The following is an 18,724-nucleotide window of genomic DNA, read 5'->3' as shown; positions in this document are numbered from 1 at the left end:
CTGGGAGCTGCAGCTCCTGATTTCTGAGTCCAGCCTTCTGTTTTCTCTGTCAGAGGATGCCCACCAGCCACGATGTGATTTGCTTTTTTGTGCTGCTATGAACCATTGCCAAAGACTGTTTTGGTCACAGGTGTGACGTACACAGAATCCCACACATATTCACAGAATCATTAAGGTTGGAAAAGCCCTCTAGGATCAATGGCGTCAAACCTGTGACTGATCCTCACCTTCTCAACCAGCCCAGAGCACCGAGTGCCACCTCCAGCCCTTTCTTGGGCACCTCCAGGGATGGGCATTCCAAACCTCCCTGGGCAGCCCCTGGCAGTGCTGAGCCCCCTTTCCATGGGGAAATTCCTGCTGCTGTCCCCCCTGAGCTGCCCTGGCCCAGCCTGAGGCCGTTCCCTCTGCTCCTGTCCCTGTTCCCTGGAGCACAGCCCGACCCCCCGGCTGTGCCCTCCTGTCAGGAGCTGTGCAGAGCCACAAGGGCCCCCTGAGCCTCCTTTGCTCCAGGCTGAGCCCCTGCCCAGCTCCCTCAGCTGCTCCTGGGCTCCAGACCCTCCCCAGCTCCATCACCTTCTCTGGACATGCTCCAGCCTTTCAATGTCTTTTTTGCAGTGAGAGGCCCAAAACTGAACGCAGAATTTGAGGTGAGGTCTCAGCAGTGCCAGCAGATGGGGACAGGCACTGCCCTGGTCATGCTGGTCACAGTGTGTCTGGCACAGCCCAGGTGCCATTGGGCTCTTGCCCACCTGGACACACTTGGGATCTTGTTCAGCCACTGTCAACCAGCTCCCCCAGGACCTTTTCTGATAGAAGGATTTCCAACCCCTCTGTCCCCAGCCTGTCATTGATGCCAACTGTAGGTGAGTGCACAAGGATGTGTTTTATTACTGCCCAGAATACCCAAACCACACAGATTCACTGTAGGATTTTAATAAAACTTGTTTCAAAGCTTCAAGATGCACCTGCCATGCTTCAGTGACTTCAAAGGCTGAAATCTCACTGCTGATTAGGAGCAGCCTAAACAGCTCCTTCTCTTGTGCAAAACCAGGAGATTGGGAAAGTTTTGGTGAAGATTACATGAATGTGCTAATTTCTGAGCAGGTAAAAGGATAAGGAGTTTGATTTTGCAATGCAAGCATGCCAGCATGCAGGTTTGACAGCCATTCAGGATGAGAAGTAAAAAATCTTGTCATAATTACATTTTTAGAGAGTCAGAAAGCCTCTGATCAATTCTTTAGGGCAACAGAAAATAAAATATCATTGCCCTTTCATCTGAAGACTTACATTACTGAAAGTTTTTTTCAAATAAATGATATTTTTTAAAAAATCACATTACAGTAAATAAAACAGAATGCATAGTCTTGAGCTTCCCTCTGGGAAACCATGTGCAGATGTTCAGTCAGCAGCAGCCACTGGAGCCTGATGTCCAGGCAGGAGTTTCCCAGGAGCAGCTCAGTGCCACCATTAGGGGTTTCCAACGCTGGTCTGATGAGTAGGATTAGAAACTACAAGAAAAATAAAGCAAGAAAATAAAAAGCAAGAAAAATAAAGCAAGAAAAAGCTGCTGAGAGGCACAAAGTCTTTCCTGGATACACTGGTTCTTTCCACCTTTTTCTCATCCTGTATCCTTGCACCTCTGAGACATTGTGGTCCTTCCAGCCTTAGAATGAGTGGTTTGGGGAAAATTTCTTGACATTTCAAAAGGTTAAACTTCTAACAACTGCTTTTAGCCCTGGAATTTAACTGTCTCTGGGTTACACAAACACTTTGACTTCCCCCAAGCCTGATGAGAAAAGAGCCACTGGAAGCAGCTCAGCACATTTTAGTGACCATAAAAATATGGTAAAAAAAGAAATGAAAAAACCTCTGTTGTATAGAGAGAAGGTAAGCTGGACTCAGGTCCTAAAGAATGAGGTGAAGCCACCATAATTTAGCCTTTAAGTGCAAATATCTGTCTTAAACAACAGTGTTTCCCTCAAATAGTTACTCAAACTCAATACAGGAACTGCATGGAGATGCTTTGTTGTCTGTGCCTTGCAGAAGGACAGTGTAGGTGATCCCTAGGTATTGTGATCATCTGTAAATGGGTTGTCAGAAGGAAAAATAATCCAATCTAGTCCAGTCCATTCTTCAAGCCTCTGTTCTCCCACATCATTTCAGTTGGGAGACCCATAGTCAAGAGTGTTTTAGTAGGACCCTGAGTGTCCACATCTCTGACCAAGACATTGTTTTACTGTGGCACACCTTTGATCAGGTTTGTTCAGCTATTGGTGTGTGAGGCCATACAGTATCAAAACTACTCCAGATATACCTTAAACTGATTTAAAGGTTTGGGGAAGATGAGGAGAGAGCAGGAGCTTGGAGCAGCACAGTAAGACTTTGGAGCAGGTTGGCTAATTCTAGTTGCTTTTTCATCAACGCCTTTCCTGTCAGAAAAGACTATGAAATAAGGTCTTTAGAGGACACATTCCCAAGGTCCAGAACAGTCAGGATTTTGAGGGATTTCCCATCTGCTTGAAAGGAAGATGCAGGGAATAAGGTATGATGAAAGTGATGGATTGCCTGGAAACACAGTTAACAGCACCTCTGCCTCCAGTGCTGTCTGAGTGTAGCTAAATGGACAGTCATCGTCTTTTGGGGGTAGAATCACTGTGGAAACCTTAATTCTTTCAATTTTTTAGGTGTGGAAAAGACCTAATAGTACATTTATTATTTTTGACAGATCTTAGACCACTGGTACCTTTTGTGGCACTCTCAGGCTCGTCTTTCCAGGATGAGAGGTCGAGCACATCAATCTCTTGGCAATCAGTGAAGTCCTCAGGATAAGTGTTGATCTTGAACACATCCCTGGGTATCTTTTTGATATGAGTATTGTCACAGATCACCCTTGACACTGAGATTTTTCTCAATGCTTGCAACTGTTGTGGAGTGAAAACTCCTGGGTTTTCCCACCAGAATCTGCAATGAAATTTTCAGAAGCAGTTTATAATCTCTGGTTACTTGCTGAGAACCTAACCAAGGTAAGTCTGAATGGTCCTTAATCCACCTTCCCTAGGAACACCCCTTTAGAAAGAGGTGTCTCCAGTGTGGCCAGATCTGGGTTCTGCCAGTACAGAGAGCCTGCCTCTTCCACACAGCATCAGCAGACTGCTGGGATGCAGGGATTTATGCCCTGAGAGCAAAAGACACCTCAGGCAGAGGCCACAGCAGATCCCCCATGACCTGAAGCTGGTACTCCCCAGCCACATGAATCGAGAGAAACAGGCTGACAAAAACATCCTTTGGCAACTGGGCTGAAATTAAAGGATGAGCCTGGCTGGGAGCACTCCCTGGAGTGCTGTGAATGGGTTGGATTATTGTGTCACAGGAAATGTCAGCATTTACCCCCTAAAAAAAGCCACAGGAATGTATCTCTCACCTGTCCCCATCTCGCAGGTTCCTGAACTGGGTGCCAATAATGCAGGACAGGAGGGGCCCAACTCTGCCCTGGGGAACCACGGGCTCTGCAACTGCCCCAATCCACAGGTCAATATTGTACGGTGTCCCATACACATTCATGAACTTCTTGGCTAGTTTGGGATTGCCCAGTACCTCAGATAGTTCTTCTACAGTTTGGGGTTGGGAGAGCCCACAAAAGCCCCTCCAGGCATTGTAACCTAAAAAAGCAGGAGCAGTAGATGACCAGGACTCACCACCACATCTCCAAAGCACCTTTCCTGGCCCATGAGAACTGCCTGCTTCTTATTGTATTAAAGGATCTGGAAGGCACTATTGTCTGGGCAGTCCCAACAAATGTCACATTTTCAAATATTTTCTCATATGTACACTAAACAAACAGTTTGGGTCATCTTTGTGACTACACCTCATCCTGTTGGTTAAATCTTTCTACTGCTGTGGGTGAATGCATCAGTCCTTGCAGCTTTGGGAGGCAAAATTTCTAAGATCAAATTCTTAGAAAAGAAGAAATTTGGTTGTGTTTAATCCAAAAGCACCTGTTCTTCTCTAGCACCTGGGGCAGTGCCACCTGTGGGTGCAAGTCGCTTCTGCTCAGGACTCTGGCTTGTCTGGGACACAAGACAAGGTTGTGGGCAAAGAACAAATCACAGGGCAGGTGTCCAAGCCCATGTGAAAGCCTAATTTGGTCACTTGTGTCTCTACTTTCAGTCTCTCACCCACTTTCTTACATTATCCCCAATATCATCTTTGATTTCTAAGCCTTTTGTCCTTGTCGTATGTCTTACAAAAAGATTTTTATCATACAGAAACCTCTTATTCCCTGAGCTTGACTGTCTGTCCATCCTTCACCCTCAAATCAATGGGTTCTTCCCATTAGTATAGAAAAAACTTAATCTATTCATGGAAGAAGCAGAAGAAGGAAAAAAGGTCTCATTCACAGGAGGTGTGGACTTGTGTCTCCTTACCTGGAAGGCCATGGTCTCTTCCCCGTTGCATGTTCATTGCTCCTAGATCCAGACCCATCACCTCTGTCTGTTCAAAGAGGTGGTTCTGGAGCTCTTCAATGAGCAGCTGGTTCTGTTCCATCAGTTTTGCATGGTCCACAACCATTCCTCGGATCAGGGGGTCGATGCCTCCTGCAGCCATTTCAAAGCAAGGAAAGATTTTTTGTGCCAAGGTGCAGCTTTGAGGATCCCTTTCATGCAGCTGAAACAGTCTACTATGGGCTGGGTGGGGTTTTCATCTTCATATTTTCATTTCACCGTGTGTATATGGAATCAGAGAATCATGGAATCACAGAATCATAGAATCACAGAGTGGTTTGGTTTGGAAAGGACCTTAAAGCCCCTCTCATTCCACCTGTGCCATGGGCAGGGACACCTCCCACTGTCCCAGCTTGGTTGCTCCAAGCCCTGTCCAGCCTGGCCCTGGACACTTCCAGCGCTGGGGCAGCCACAGCTGCTCTGGGCACCCTCACAGGGCTACCTGTATGAACCTGTGCATGTCTGCAGGTGCCAGTAAATAAAGCCCCACATAGTAACTAAATTCCTTATCCCTCCCCATCCCTTAGCTTTTCCTTCCACACTCCTAAATCCACTTGCCATCCACCAGTCCCTTTCTAAGTCTGCTTCTCAGCCTGCCAGGCTCCATTATGTCCTGGTGCTTCGGGGTCTCTCCAAGGTTTTAGGTTTTGCAATGAATTTTGCTTGTAATTCACTATTAGTTGACAGACATTTATTAGAACATTAAATGTAGTGATAGCATAATGTCTGACAGTCCACATCTTTTTCATAACAATTAAGGAGACAGTATGAGCAAAACCAGGAAAATTGGCTGCACTACTGTAATTATATTTCTCATGACTAGTTAACCCATTTTGGAAGAGATCTCAGTCTTCTTCAGAAAGACTTATCTGGAGATCTCAGCTGTGTAATAGCAGGACCCCACAACTCCAGTTAGAGCGAGGAAGAGGGATGGGCACCTCTAGGAAGAAATGATGCTGCTTTAGTTCAGTTAAACTGGATGCATCACCCTCTGTCCATGTCTCCTGGTTATAGGGGGATATAAGAGCTTTGATTGGCATCCACTTTGGTGGATGGACATTTGGCACAGGGAGTCTCCTGCCTCCTGGAGCACGGGAGCAGCTGCACTGTCCGAGTGGATTTCGAACACTCTACTGTCATGTCTTGCTGAGCTGGGAGGGAGGGGTCCAAGGAATGACTGAACATGCTGCTCAGGGCTCTGGGCTGGGTGACAAGGCAGGGGTCACAGACTTGATGGTCTTGTAAATCTTTTCCAACCTAAATGATTCTGGGATTCCATAATTCTGTGTGCCTGACCAGCTGATCTCCACCCCAGGACCAGACCAGGACCACTGCTCCATGTTCTTACCTTCCATTACAATTCTCCATGGAGCACAGAAGGTCAAATGCAGAGGGACGTGGGAGGAGGAGCACAAAGGCTGAAAGCTCTCATTCAAACGGGACACAAAAGGCTGCACCGATGTGTGGCCGAATCGGAAAGCCAGGGAGAAAACATTTGAGGCCCTCGGATCCACCTTTTCATTGTAACCACTGTACAAAGGGATCCACCTGCTGGTCTCCTCAGCCAGCAGGAGTGGGAGGTAATCTCTGTATGTTACGATCTGAAAAACCACAAGAGCACAGCAAGTTACCAGCAGCTGCAGCAGAAATGGGATCAGAAGTCAAGTGCAGACAATGAACATGGACTCTCTGCAGCAGAATTCATTAAAATCTTCAGAAAAAAGAGCTGTAGTGATGGAATAAGTTTGGCATAATGGATAGAAATTATTTTAAAATGTGAAATTATTTTATCTAATAATTAATTTATGCATTAATATAATAAATAATTGATAGATTAGTAGCATGGCTCATAAAAAAGCTCTGGATATCCATGCTGTCTCAGATGGACTATCCTCATTCACAATTTCCAACTTCCAAAAATAACTCCACTGATTTGGCAAAACATTTTCCTCCTTTAGCCTGACAGAAAAACCATTTCTAAGTTTGTGGATGATAAACAGTTAAGAATAGGATGATAAACAGTTAAGAGTAATCAGTACCTGGTTTATGGCAATCACAATCTTTCGACTCTCCTGGTAAAGCTTTTCCCCATCCCAGTGAGGATTTAATTTCCTCAGCTCCCTAGCCAGGCGATTGTGCTCTCGGACAAAGAGAGTGTGCATTGCAGAGAGTCCCAGGTTTTCTGTCACCCGTTTGTCACCTACAATGAAAATATTTTATGAATTTTGTACAGTTCTTTCAATTTCAGAAGCAAGTTTTGGTGTTAGGACAGTCAAGTAACAAGTGATGATGTTTCTGGCAATAATGCTGTGTCTGCCCCATCCCTGGAAGTGCACAAGGCCAGGCTGGATGGGGCTTGGAGCAACCTGGGACAGTGAAAGGTGTCCCTGCCCATGCCAGGAGGTGGAACAGGATGGTCTTTAAGTTCTCTTCCATGCCAAACCCTTCTGTGATTTTATGAGAACTGGAGGGCACTCACTGAAGACCCTCTGTGAGATGATGGAAGAAGCACTGAGCATCTCCTCACTCAGCAAGGAGCCCTTCTCACAGGCAGAGAATGAGGAAATGAGAACACTCTGTACACTTATGATTGATTTTGCAAGCTTCACATTTATAATGTTTTTTTAAATGTTATTCCTGTGATGGATCACTTCAAATTTGAATAAGTTCTGTGTTTGTCTTTAGTATTTTTTTAATTTCATACTAGTCTAGACTTTTCTTCTGATGTAGAGTGGGTTAGTTAATTAATTAATTAACTAGATTTCTTAAGAGTGTTTAACTGTTAGTCTTGATTGGGTGAAAACTGAATCATAAAATCACAGAATGGAAGGGACTTTAAAGCCCATCCCATTTCAACCTTCCACTACCCCAGGTTGCTCCAAGCCCCATTCAGCCTCACCCTGGACACTTCCAGGGATGGGGCAGCCACAGCTGCTCTGGGCAACCTTTGCCAAGGCTTCACCACCCTCACAGGGAAGAATTTCTTCTGCATATCTAATTTAATCTATTCTCTTTCAATGTGAAGCCATACCCCTTTGTCCTCCCACTACAGTTACTAATGCAGTCTCTCTCCAGGATCCCTGTAGTCCCTCCAGATCCAGGAGGGTGCTGTGAGGTCTCCACACAACCCACTCTTCTCCAGGCTGAACAGCCCCAGCTTTCTCAGTCAGCACTGACAACCTGACAATTGGCATTCAAGTGAATGGTGAATTCTAGGTAGATGAAAAAAAGCTTCAGAGAAGTTTTAAACACTGGTGGCTATTCTATTGAAAATTTCTCATGTTTTTGAAAAGACTTTATAAAGCAAGAACAAATTGCTATAATTTTGGGGAAGTTAAAATAATGTTTATGTTTATTAATCGATTGTTGCTTGATTATTTTTCTTTTCTAACTGGGGGGAAGATTCCCTTACGTAGTCATGTCTTGAAGTGCCTCATTCAAATATCACAGAATCACAGAATATCCTCTGTTGGAAGGGACCTGCAAGGATCCCATACAGAGATACTTGTCCCTTTTTGACTTCATTGTTATAGGTAAAAGTTAAGCTAAGTTAAAATAGGATATAGTTCAATTATATTGTATTAATTATGTTCTATTATTTGTAATATGTTAAAAGGAGGGGCTTATTAGAATGTGCTAGAAGGGTCCAGGGTTTGGTGAAACAGGGTTCTGATGGGGCAAGGCAAGGTCGAAGAGAGATTGGATGAAAGATCTGACCAATCATTTGACGCCCTGCAGAAACGATTGGTCCAGAATGAATAGCGGTAAAGACCAATGAGAAGCCTGCAAATGGACCAATCGTCATGCAGATCCAAAATGCACCAATGCCGGATTTGAAGGGGACTATAAATGTGGGGCGTTCAGTTGGGTCAGGGTTCTTCTTCTTTTTGGATACTTTTTGTTTGGGAGAACCCAGTGCACTTGGGGTCAGCGCACTGTTTCATTTTTGGCTCACTGTGTGGGTGCCTGGGCTTATCCTGGGCATTTCATTCCTTGTAGCTATTTTAATAAACAAGAACCTCTTTCTCTGGAGAAACTTTGGCCTTGTTCATATTCATAACATCATGACCCACTGAAACCCCCCAGCTGCACCTTACCTGCTTTAAAGCAGGGGATGTTGGCGCTCCTGTTGGTGAGCACACAAACGCTGTGCGTCGTGTTCTCGAAGGGCAGCAGCTCCAGCCCCGCGTCCCAGTAGAGCTGGTTCACAGCCATGAGGCCCAGCTGGCTGCTGAGGTTCCTCAGGCTCCTGGCCAGGGCGTCGTCGCTGCCGTAGACGGTGCTGGCGTCGATGAAGGACGTGGCGGCGTTGAGCTGCTCCCGCCGGAACGCGCCGGGACTGCACGCGGAGGCCGACTGCACAAACGGCATGCAGGTGTTGGGGCTCAGCGCCCGCGGGTCATCAGGGGGGAACTAAAGCAAACAAGCCAAGTGATGCCTCAGAAAGCCCTGTGGTTTCATTTTTGCTGCTGTAAGAGATGGTGAGACAGGTGAGAGTCAGGGTACCTTAATGGGGAAGCAGGGGGGCTTGAAGGCACAGCTGGTATGGCACTGGAGCTCCAGGCTGGCTCCTTCCCCACTGGCAGGGGCCAAGTCTATGTCGTGGTTGACCCACTGGCCCCATTGCATGAAGACCAGCGAGAGCTGCCGGTCTGCAGTGACGTTCTCGTTGGCCGTGTGAGCAATTTCATTGGAGACTTTTCGAACCTGCAGGAAACCAAAATGAAAATGTGACTGTGTCTGCCACGGTGGAGGGGTTGCCTCTCACTCGAACTCCCACTGAGACATCTTGGAATCACAGAATCATGAAGGTCAGAAAAGACCTCTGAGATCATCAACCTTTGACCGATTATCCTCACTCCCTCTAAACCATATGGAGAATTACCACGTCTACCCGTTTTTGAACACCTTCAGGGATTGACTCCTCCACTGCCCTGGAAATCCTGCTCCAATGCTTAACCACTATGTCATTGGACACATTTTTCCTAATATCCTAAACCTCCTCTAGTACAATTTGAAGCTATTTTCTCTTGTCCCGTCACTTGTTCCCTTGGAGAAGAGGCCAACCCACAACTGGTTCTTTCAGGTAGTGGTAGATTATGCACAAGATTATTTTAGATAAATTACTAAGAGTTATGGCATTACACAGCTCCATGTCGTTCCTCAGCTCCATCCAATCAGGTGTAAAAGTAGTACACTGTACACAGTCCTTCAACCAAACCTGGCTTCATGGAAAGTCCATTCCAGCTGAAACTTGTTTGTGAACATCAGAAAGTCAAGGACATGGCTCAGGAACTCCCAAGCCTTGTATTTTATACAAACCTGGTGTCCTTGAGCACTGGCTGCAGCAATCCTTGGGATGTACACTTTGGAGACTGCTTAGGAAAGCATCCATAACCTTTTTCTCATGTCTGTCTCCAACAAAAAATATTAACCTGAGCAATAACTCAGTTGTGGAAAAGCTGCCTAAGATCAAGCAATTTACACTTTAGATATTGCCACTGTTTCCTTCCTGATGGGTGCACTGAGGGCAGTGTCCTTCCTCATGGCTGGCTTAGGATAACAACTCTCACCAGCGGGAGAGGGAATCCATTGTAGCGCTTTCCTTCACTTGCTCCTCTGGGAACAGACACTCCATCTTCGTACACGGCTGGGAGCCAGCGCGCGAAGGCGCGGTTGGAGGACCCCAGCTGGGAGTGATTTCTGCAGCATCACCAGAAAAACAACTTCTGTTATTTTTTCAAACGTCAGCAGCCTTGCACAGACCAACATTTCACAGCCCTTTATTCCATGTCTGAACACGCTGGTAACAGGGATGAGACTGGCAAAACACCAAGATGCAAATTATACCAAGGTTATGACTGTGGAGAAAAATCAACTTTTTAGAAAAGGTGCCTTGTGTCACTCTATTTATTGTGTCTGTCAGTTAAACCTGCATTAATTTTATCTGGCATTTAAATCTCTCTACCACCTCTGTCTTCACTGCCCTCTCAAAATCAGACTCACAGCAGGGCTATCAGCATGGTGAGGGTGGCCACGTCTTGTCCAGCTGGGGGCTGGAAGCTTGCAAAGATGAAGATTCTCCAGTTCTGTGGGGATCTGTACCAAGGTTGCCCCTTGGGGAAGTTTTTGCACAGACCCTTTCAGCCTGCAGGGTGGCCATTGTGTTGTTGCCTTGCACTGCTCTGAAAAGTTTGAATTACTAAAGTCAGCATTTTGTGTTCAGAAGAAAAATAATTCTGATTGAGCCAATGATCTATGGCCCTGTGGGCACAAAACTCAGGCAATGTCTATATGATGTGGCACTCAGGGTTCTGGTCTGGTTGATAAGGTGGGAATGAGTCAAAGGTTGGACTTGATGGTCCTGGACGCCTTTTCCAACTTAAATGATTCTATGATTCTGCACTGGAAAAGGAGAGGAGTAGCCAGTGCTCACAGCAATGTGCTGTGAAATAAAAGCATGTTCTAGGAAAATGACTGTGCCAGAGCTGAAGCAATTCCATCAAATATTAAGGACTCAGAACCACCAGGGTCTTGTTCTGATTGTTATTACTGTCCTTGAAAGCAAATTATTTTCATGGTGTGCACCTCAAGATGAGCAAGATCCTTGGGAAAATATTAACACCCCAGGGATTCCTCAAGCCTCCCTCCATCTCTCTGACAGCCCAACAAGGTCAAGGACAAGCCTACCCTGGGCCTCAAATCAGCATGGACACAAAACCCCACAATGGGTCAGCTGGAACAGACCACACTGGAGTCTCCTGGTCCCATGTCCCTGCTCAGGCAGGGTCAGCTCAGACCACATGGCACAGGGCTGTGTCCAGATAGTTCTGGAATGTCCCCAGTGGAAGAGACTCCATACCCTTCCTGGGCAGGCAGACAATGCTGTCCCTGTAGGGGTGGAGGCCCCGGAGTCCAGGGGAGCAGACTGGAACACCCCAGTGAGTGTGAGCTCCCCGCACACCGCTGCAGAGCTGTGCTGTGTCATCACATCAGGCACATCTTTTTCATGCCAGGTGCACATTGGATGCAAGTCCAACTCAGATTTGGGGTCTGGCACTGACACAGCAGGACAAGGAGCTTTGACTGTTATTGTCAGAGAAGAAATTTGGTCATTTTCTGGTTAAAATAAAATTAATTAAAAATCACAACAGGAAATAAATGTTTGATCCCAGCTGGAAGGACCAAGAATTAAAGTCTTATTTAATTTCCACCCTTACTCATCACAGAGATACATCAACAGCTGAATATTATAATCTAAATCAGCTGGGGAAATTAGTATCTTCCCTACGGAAGAGTGGAGGGATGATTTCCTCTAGCCTCCAGCAAAATGAGAGGCTGAGTCATAGCCTCAAAATTTTCTCAACTTCTTACCTGCCCCCCACCCCAAGATCCTTTCCTTCATCTAAAGCAGCATCTAAAGAGCAGTGGGCGCAAATCTTTTTTTAAAGAAGATTTTAAAGAAGTTTTAAAGATATTTTAAAGATATTTTAAAGAAGTTACATATTTTTCCTGACAGGCACAGGTAGAAATGAATCCTCTTTTATAGGCTCATTAAACTGAGCACTTCACTCTTCTTGCCCTTTCAAAAGGCACTTTCTAAAAAAATCACCTACCCTGGGTCAGAATAAAGAGACTCACCTTGTCCATACAGAAATCTTACCTGTTGTTGCACTCCCCAGTGATGGTCCGGTAAAAATCCCTCTCTGGGCATTTAATGGAACGAGTCTGATAGTCACAGCCAGTGCCCTTGGAAATCATCTCCTTCTGTCTCCTGCTCAGCAGGTCTGCAAGACAAACCCTGTAGAGTGACATCTGATCCTACTTTTCTTGTGTTGTTTCAGCTTCTCAGTGTTCTAGGTCAGCATTTGAGCCCATGGAATTGGAGCTGTGGATATAAAACATCTGGATTGGAATTATTAATTTGGTGCCTAAATCCTTTTGTGGATCAGCCTTCCCCTCTGGACTAGGGAAACTGGGTGGGCATAAAACAATTTTTCAGGGAAGTGTGGACAGCATCATCACCAGGAAGGTTTTACCCCAGCTGGGAACAAAACAATAAGTTTGCAGAGTGGTATGACCTAGGTGTGCAGAGCAGAAGTGGAAGATGGAGGGTTTTCAGTGATTACAGTCTCCAGTGGGCTTTGTCCCACGTTTGTTCCAGGTATTGTTATGCTGGTTTTACAAGGATAGGAGAGATGCACTCTCCAAGATGATGAATAAAGCACCCGGGTGTCTGCTCTGTCTCTGAGAAACCTTCAAATCTATTCTCCTGTTGGGGAAGGGTTTCATCGTTGGTTATTTGGGCCATGGCAGAGCTGCTCCCTGCTACCTGCTGTGGCACATTTCCTACTCTTTGCTCTTTGTAAGACATTTTGGTCTAAATCACATTACCTGTGACATTGAAACCCTGTTCCCCAGAGAGATGCAGGTTCCTTTTGAGGAGTTTCAAAGTAGTTTCCAAATAATCAGCGGCACGGACTGCAGATCTGGTTCTCCCTATGGGGTCCTTTAGGTGCTTCAGGAAATCCATCGGATTAACAATCTTCTCCTCCAGTTTTCTCTTTAAGCTGAACATAGAAGAGTTCTATGAAAGAGTTCTTCTCTGAAATCAGAGCTGCTCTGTCATGCTGGACTGGGTGTAATTATCTGTGACACCACTGCAGGGTCACATGCAGGCCCTGCCCAGTAGGACCGGCTGTCTGCACGTTAGCATGTCAGCTCAGATGGTTTTGGCAAAGAAAGCACTGTAATCCCCTACTTCAAGTTTGCAGTCATACTTCCTTGTCACAATAAACTTTGTTCTATCATGTGGAAATTCAGATCAATGAACTGTGTCTGGATAAAATTATACATGTATTATGTTGCAAGGTGTATTCTGTGAACAGAGGGACAACCTCGCTCCTGTTCCATCTCTTTCTGGTCTCAAGGTTCTGTCTTGCTACTTTTGTAGGCTGAGTAGAGAGAGATGCCTTCCGAAATCATCCCACTGCCAGATTAGCCTTTTGGGACAATCACAGAGAATACATGGGGTTTGACTTCCACTGACATCTGTCTGGGGCAGGGTGTCCATCTGCACAACTCCAGTCCTTCTGAAGATGGGCAGAACTCCTGCTGCCAGGAGAGGACTCACACGTGTCCAGTATGTCTGAATCATTATGGACCAGTGAGAGATGGTTATGGCACTGTAGGTGAGGAAACAATGCTTGGAGGTCATGGTTGGTGGTTCTGGGACCAGAATCCAGCCAAACTGGGCAAAAGGATCGGAGGGATCCTTTTGCCATGACAAAGACAGCTATGGTGCTAAGGCTTCTTCATAATAAATATGCATTGGAAAACAGAAAAAAACACACATGTCTTTAATCTTGTTACCTTAAAATATTTGGGCTGTCATGCAGGAAGAACTCACCTTTTTCGGGCCTGTAAATATGTAGCATCTACCAACTGCCTGGCCTCAGTAATGATGCTCTGGAGAGATGAATCTGAAAGCACCTCTGAGACCTCTGCTCCACAAAAAAGAAGAAGCAGAAATGTAGCATACTCAATTATACACCAAAGGCTTTGTTCTCAACCAAACCGTGTCCCCAAGCTGCCACATACCAAGGTTTTTTTAACATTTTCAGGGATGGTGACACCATCACTGCCGTGCAAAGCCTCTTTCAATGTTTCCCAATCCTTTCTGTGAAGAAATTTTGCCCAATATCCAATCTAAATCTCTGGCACAATTTGATGCCATGTCCTCTCCTCCTGTCCCTGTTCCCTGGAGCAGAGCCCCCGGCTGTCCCCTCCTGGCAGGAGCTGTGCAGAGCCACAAGGGCCCCCCGAGCCTCCTTTGCTCCAGGCTGAGAAAAGGAGCTTTCTCAGCTCCCTCAGCTGCTCCTGGGGCTCCAGACCTTTCCCCAGGGAAAGTGCACAGAAGAAATCAAAGATACAGTCTGTGCCCCAAATTTTCTGTCATAAAATTATTATTTGCTCAGATGGGCTGTTGGTTAAATAGGGAGTTTCCTTAGGCGAATTTCTCGGGTATCAACTTCATTTTTAGTGGATCAATCTATAGGATATTTCAGTTTTTTATTGGAGCTGTGTCTAATTGGGAACTCCAGCTGAGTTTTGATTCACACCCTTTCCAGTATAGCAGCAGCCAAAGGACAAACAGGAACCTACTATTGCCCGAGGAGACCATTGCTCCAACTGCACAGAGAGTGATGAGGGATCCCAGGAGACTCATCCTTGGATTTGTGCCTAGGGAGAAATGCAACATAAATCCTCAATGGGCAGGGCTTCATTGAGGACTCAGAACAGACTGAGATGTTTGGTTTCAATATCTCTTTCAGGATCCAGGAATAAAATCGAGCCGCCTCTGTCCAGACCTGCCAGTGGGACTCGGGCTGGGGCTGTGGCTCTTGGGGTTGGCAGGGCACAGGGACACCTCTGAGAGGTGGAACCCTCTGCAAAGTGGGCTGAGAGGCTGCAAAGGAATAGGAGTCAGGTGCAGTCCAGCCTCAGTGGTGCAGGATATTGGGAAGGCGAGTTGGGAGACGGTGGTGTCCTGGGATCCTGTCTTTGGCAACGTCCACAAGCAGCTGGTGGGAAGGAGCCTGACCCCACACTTCCCTCTCTGCCCCCTCCATCTTCATGCTGAACACGTCTATCATCACTGTCAACCACCCCTGCCAGTCCTCCTGCTGCTCCCTGAAATTTGTCTCTATTCCTGTCTCACATTAAAGCAGAAATGTGTATGATCTGTTCCACCAATATCTCTCACTGTGGCACAGTACCTTCCCTGAATGGAGATTTTTAGCCCAAAGGTTGTAAATAGATTTAAGTAATTTAGTCAACTTTCAAATTGTTTAGAACAGGACAAAGACAAAATTTGGAAGAACTAACAGATTTCTCACAGTGGGAGAAGTTATCTTACATTTACAATCCATGAAAATTCTTGGACCATGTTCCTGGGGATTGAAAGCTGCTCATTCCTTGCAAACGTGTATTGCAGGAATTTTCTGCATGAGAAATAAATCAGGCTGTCTTTGCTCACTTCTCACAATAAATTAAATACACATCAGGGCAGAAGGAGGAATGAAGCACCAGCCGGTCCCAACACTCTGCTCTGCCTCCCATCTCCTTGGGTTCACCTGTGGAATGCACCAATATCCACAACAGAAATATCAAATGCAGATATAGAATGAAAATGCACTGATCTTACCTGCCATCTCTGCAGCACTGGCGGGGCTGGGAGAGAAGTCAGTTCTTTGTACACCTGCACCAGGGCAGAAATTTGCTGGGTCTAAGATGGGTGTGGCCAAAAAAATGGGACCAGATTGAGCCAAGAGGAAATATCTGCTGGTTTGCTTTCCTGGAAGGATCTAGAAAGTATACACTTCTCCATTCCTTCTGACTTCCTTCTTGAAAAATCAGTTTAAAAAGGAATGAAGACACATATTTCTTTCCTGCAAGTGAAAGAGGTCAGCTTAACTTTATGACGGTTAAAGATCAAGGTGGAATTTGGCTTCTTTTTCCTTGTTGGTTGAATTTGTGAAGGTTTGGGAAGACAGAAATGGATCATCTTGCCAATGCATTTGGGGGCATCCCGAGGTCCACATACAGCATGTGTGAATGGTGGGCCTGCCACTATTTGTGTCCAGGCAAAACAAAGTTGTGTCCCATCAGGGATTTGGAAATTCCTATAAAATAATTGCTGATTATTAGGGATGACACAAAGTGGACAAGGAATGAGGCAGTAGTACAGAGCAGGGTCAAGCTGTCTCCAGTAAAATCACATGGACAGAAGTATGGACAATCCCAAAGTTATAGATGTGCCAATGCTCAGAAAGCAGCAAAGTCTTGGGGCAAGTGATGTCATTCATTTCAATGTGAATTATGACAGAGCGTTAGGAGGAAATTCCTCCCTGTGAGGGTGGGCAGGCCCTGGCACAGGGTGCCCAGAGCAGCTGGGGCTGCCCCTGGATCCCTGGCAGTGCCCAAGGCCAGGCTGGACAGTGGGAGGTGTCCCTGCCATGGCAGGGGGCAGAATGGGAGGAACATTAGGGTCCCTTCCAACAGAAACCATTCCATGATTCCATGATATGCAGGAGGGAAAAGGACTGTACTTCAGTGGACCAAGGTTGTAGAGATAATTTAATCCTTTGAACATTGGTGACGCTGATAACAAAAGACAATGCTGAATTTTCTTGCCATCAATCAGCCTTTTAAACCTCCTAGGATTAGGGAGCCAATCCTTCCTACTGTTCAAATATTTTCACAGCTCCTATTAACCAAAATAAATAAAAGAAAAGCATATATGATAAAGGAAACTGCTACCAAAAATATGTTGTTGTAAATCTGTCAGGGGGAAAAAAGAAAAAAAAGGAATACGATGGCCAGATTTTCAGAAACTGGAAATGCAAAGTCAATATTTCTCCCCTAAAGAGAAGTCTGAATCCAAAGCAGGTGGCCCCCAGTACCAGAGGGACTGTGGTCACTCTACTAGGTGCTCCACCTTATCTATCCAGCTTTCCTTGCAAAACGTGCATAGGCAGAAGTCGAGGTACCTGCTGGGTGGCTTTGCTACTTTTTTTGTGTTTGTGACAAGTATCTTTTCCATAGTGACTCCTAAGGAACCTTCCCTGTCTGCCTACCCAGGCAGTCCCAGTGGCACCACCAGAGCTGGGACCCGTGCAGAGCCAGGTGAGAGACACAGGGACACGCCTGGAGCTGATGGCTGCAGACCTTCCTTGCTTGGACTGGGGGAGTTTAAAGGCCTGGGCTTCCTTTGTTTGGATCCCTGCTCAGAGGCACCTACTCAAGCTGTTATTCTGTTGTTACACCACGATTAAATCATCTTGAGCATCCAGGCATTAGTGACTCTGCTGTGGGGAACTGGAGCTGAGCTGGTGAGGGGTGTGGGGAGCCTGCCAGGGTCACTGGTGCCACTGCTGGGAAGGGCCCTCAGTCCCAGCTCAGGGGGTGCCAGTGAGACTGCCAGGCTGAAGGCAAGGAATGGCCAGGCCAGACAAGGAATCTTCCTTTACATCACACTGCCCTTGGCCAGGAGCACTGTCCGCCCTGGAGGACACAGGCCCTGGAGGGCAGGCAGCCCACGCTGCTCCCCTGGCCCCAGCGCCCTGCGAGGCAAAGGCCGCACTCACATCTCGTCCATTGCTGGGCCCAAGGGCAGCTCCCAAGGTGAGCACTCCCCTGTCACCTCCAGCTGGGGTTTGGGGTGCTCCAGTGCAATCTTTGGAGCCTCCAGAAAAGCCAGGGTGTCCTGCTCACCAAGACCAATGTACATTCAGCAGTTTACAAGACATCAGGTAACCAGGGTAATAATTACCCATTACTTATTTGACCAACAAGCAGATCTCCTCTATCTTGAGAAGATGCAGGTTTCTTTTCTCTCAGGCTCTTGGTATTGCTAGCATTATTTCTTGGTCCTGTTCAGGATGCAGATCTTCACCCCAGAGCTATGTAAACCATTGGTGGTGTTTGCTAAAAAAGTAGCTGTAGGAACAAATGTTCCTTAAACTCCAGCAACACAAACAAAAGAAAGAGCTTATTACTGCATTCCTAACTCCCATCCCAAGAGCAAAAGGCAACGTCCTACCCTTCCTCATTTGACACCTCTGATATTCTTGCAAGCTCCTTCAGCTTTCTTTTCATAGAAATCATAGAATCACAGAATCCCAAACTGGTTTGAGATGGAAGGAACCTTAAAGGTCATCTCATTCCACCCCATCCCATGCACAGGTACACTTCCTACTAGACCAGATTGCTCCAAGCCCCATTTGACCTGGCCTTAGGTGACAGAGACACATTTAAATCCCAGGTGGGAACCATGAGGCCTCAAGTTTAATAATGATTAAGGACTTAAATTGGGTACAACTTCAGACGCACAAAGTTTCCTCTTCACCCACCAATGGTGTATTTTTCCTTTATTTCAAACCATGGATTTATTTACAAACTGAGAGCCAATAGCCTGTACAAGCCAATCTGTCCTTGTCCAGGGCACAGGTTTACATAACTGTATCCAGTGCATCTTCTGCTTCAATAGATGAAGGGCAGTGCTTATAAAGGGATGTAGTGAGCAGGATAACACAGATAAAAGTGAGAAGTAATAGGTTACAGCGCAGAAATTGTAGGGCAACTAGAGGAGAAAAACTTCCCAGCAGCATAGTGGTGATGTTTAATAAAACCAGATTGTCCAGCTTTAAAAATAGAAAGGC

At 46.1% G+C, this 18,724-nt stretch overlaps 1 protein-coding gene across 1 annotated transcript; it reads right to left on the bottom strand.

Annotated features, from left to right (window-relative positions):
- Positions 1–864: 864 nt before the first annotated feature.
- Positions 865–15,738, bottom strand: LOC132082540 (myeloperoxidase-like). The gene is made up of 14 exons (XM_059486851.1): positions 15,709–15,738; positions 14,667–14,744; positions 13,912–14,005; positions 12,897–13,072; positions 12,166–12,289; positions 10,076–10,205; positions 9,009–9,209; positions 8,600–8,915; positions 6,542–6,702; positions 5,851–6,103; positions 4,425–4,595; positions 3,422–3,659; positions 2,744–2,961; positions 865–1,508 (listed from the first exon to the last, which is right to left on the bottom strand). Exons 1-14 carry the CDS (start codon positions 15,713–15,715, stop codon positions 1,468–1,470), a joined length of 2,208 nt encoding a protein of 735 aa, XP_059342834.1. The 5' UTR covers positions 15,716–15,738; the 3' UTR covers positions 865–1,467.
- Between the last annotated feature and the right edge of the window lie 2,986 nt (positions 15,739–18,724).

Source organism: Ammospiza nelsoni, chromosome 21 (genome assembly GCF_027579445.1).
Source record: "Ammospiza nelsoni isolate bAmmNel1 chromosome 21, bAmmNel1.pri, whole genome shotgun sequence".
Taxonomy (NCBI): domain Eukaryota; kingdom Metazoa; phylum Chordata; class Aves; order Passeriformes; family Passerellidae; genus Ammospiza; species Ammospiza nelsoni.
Note: the sequence above shows the minus strand (reverse complement) of the source record. Positions and strands in the feature narration are given on the sequence as shown.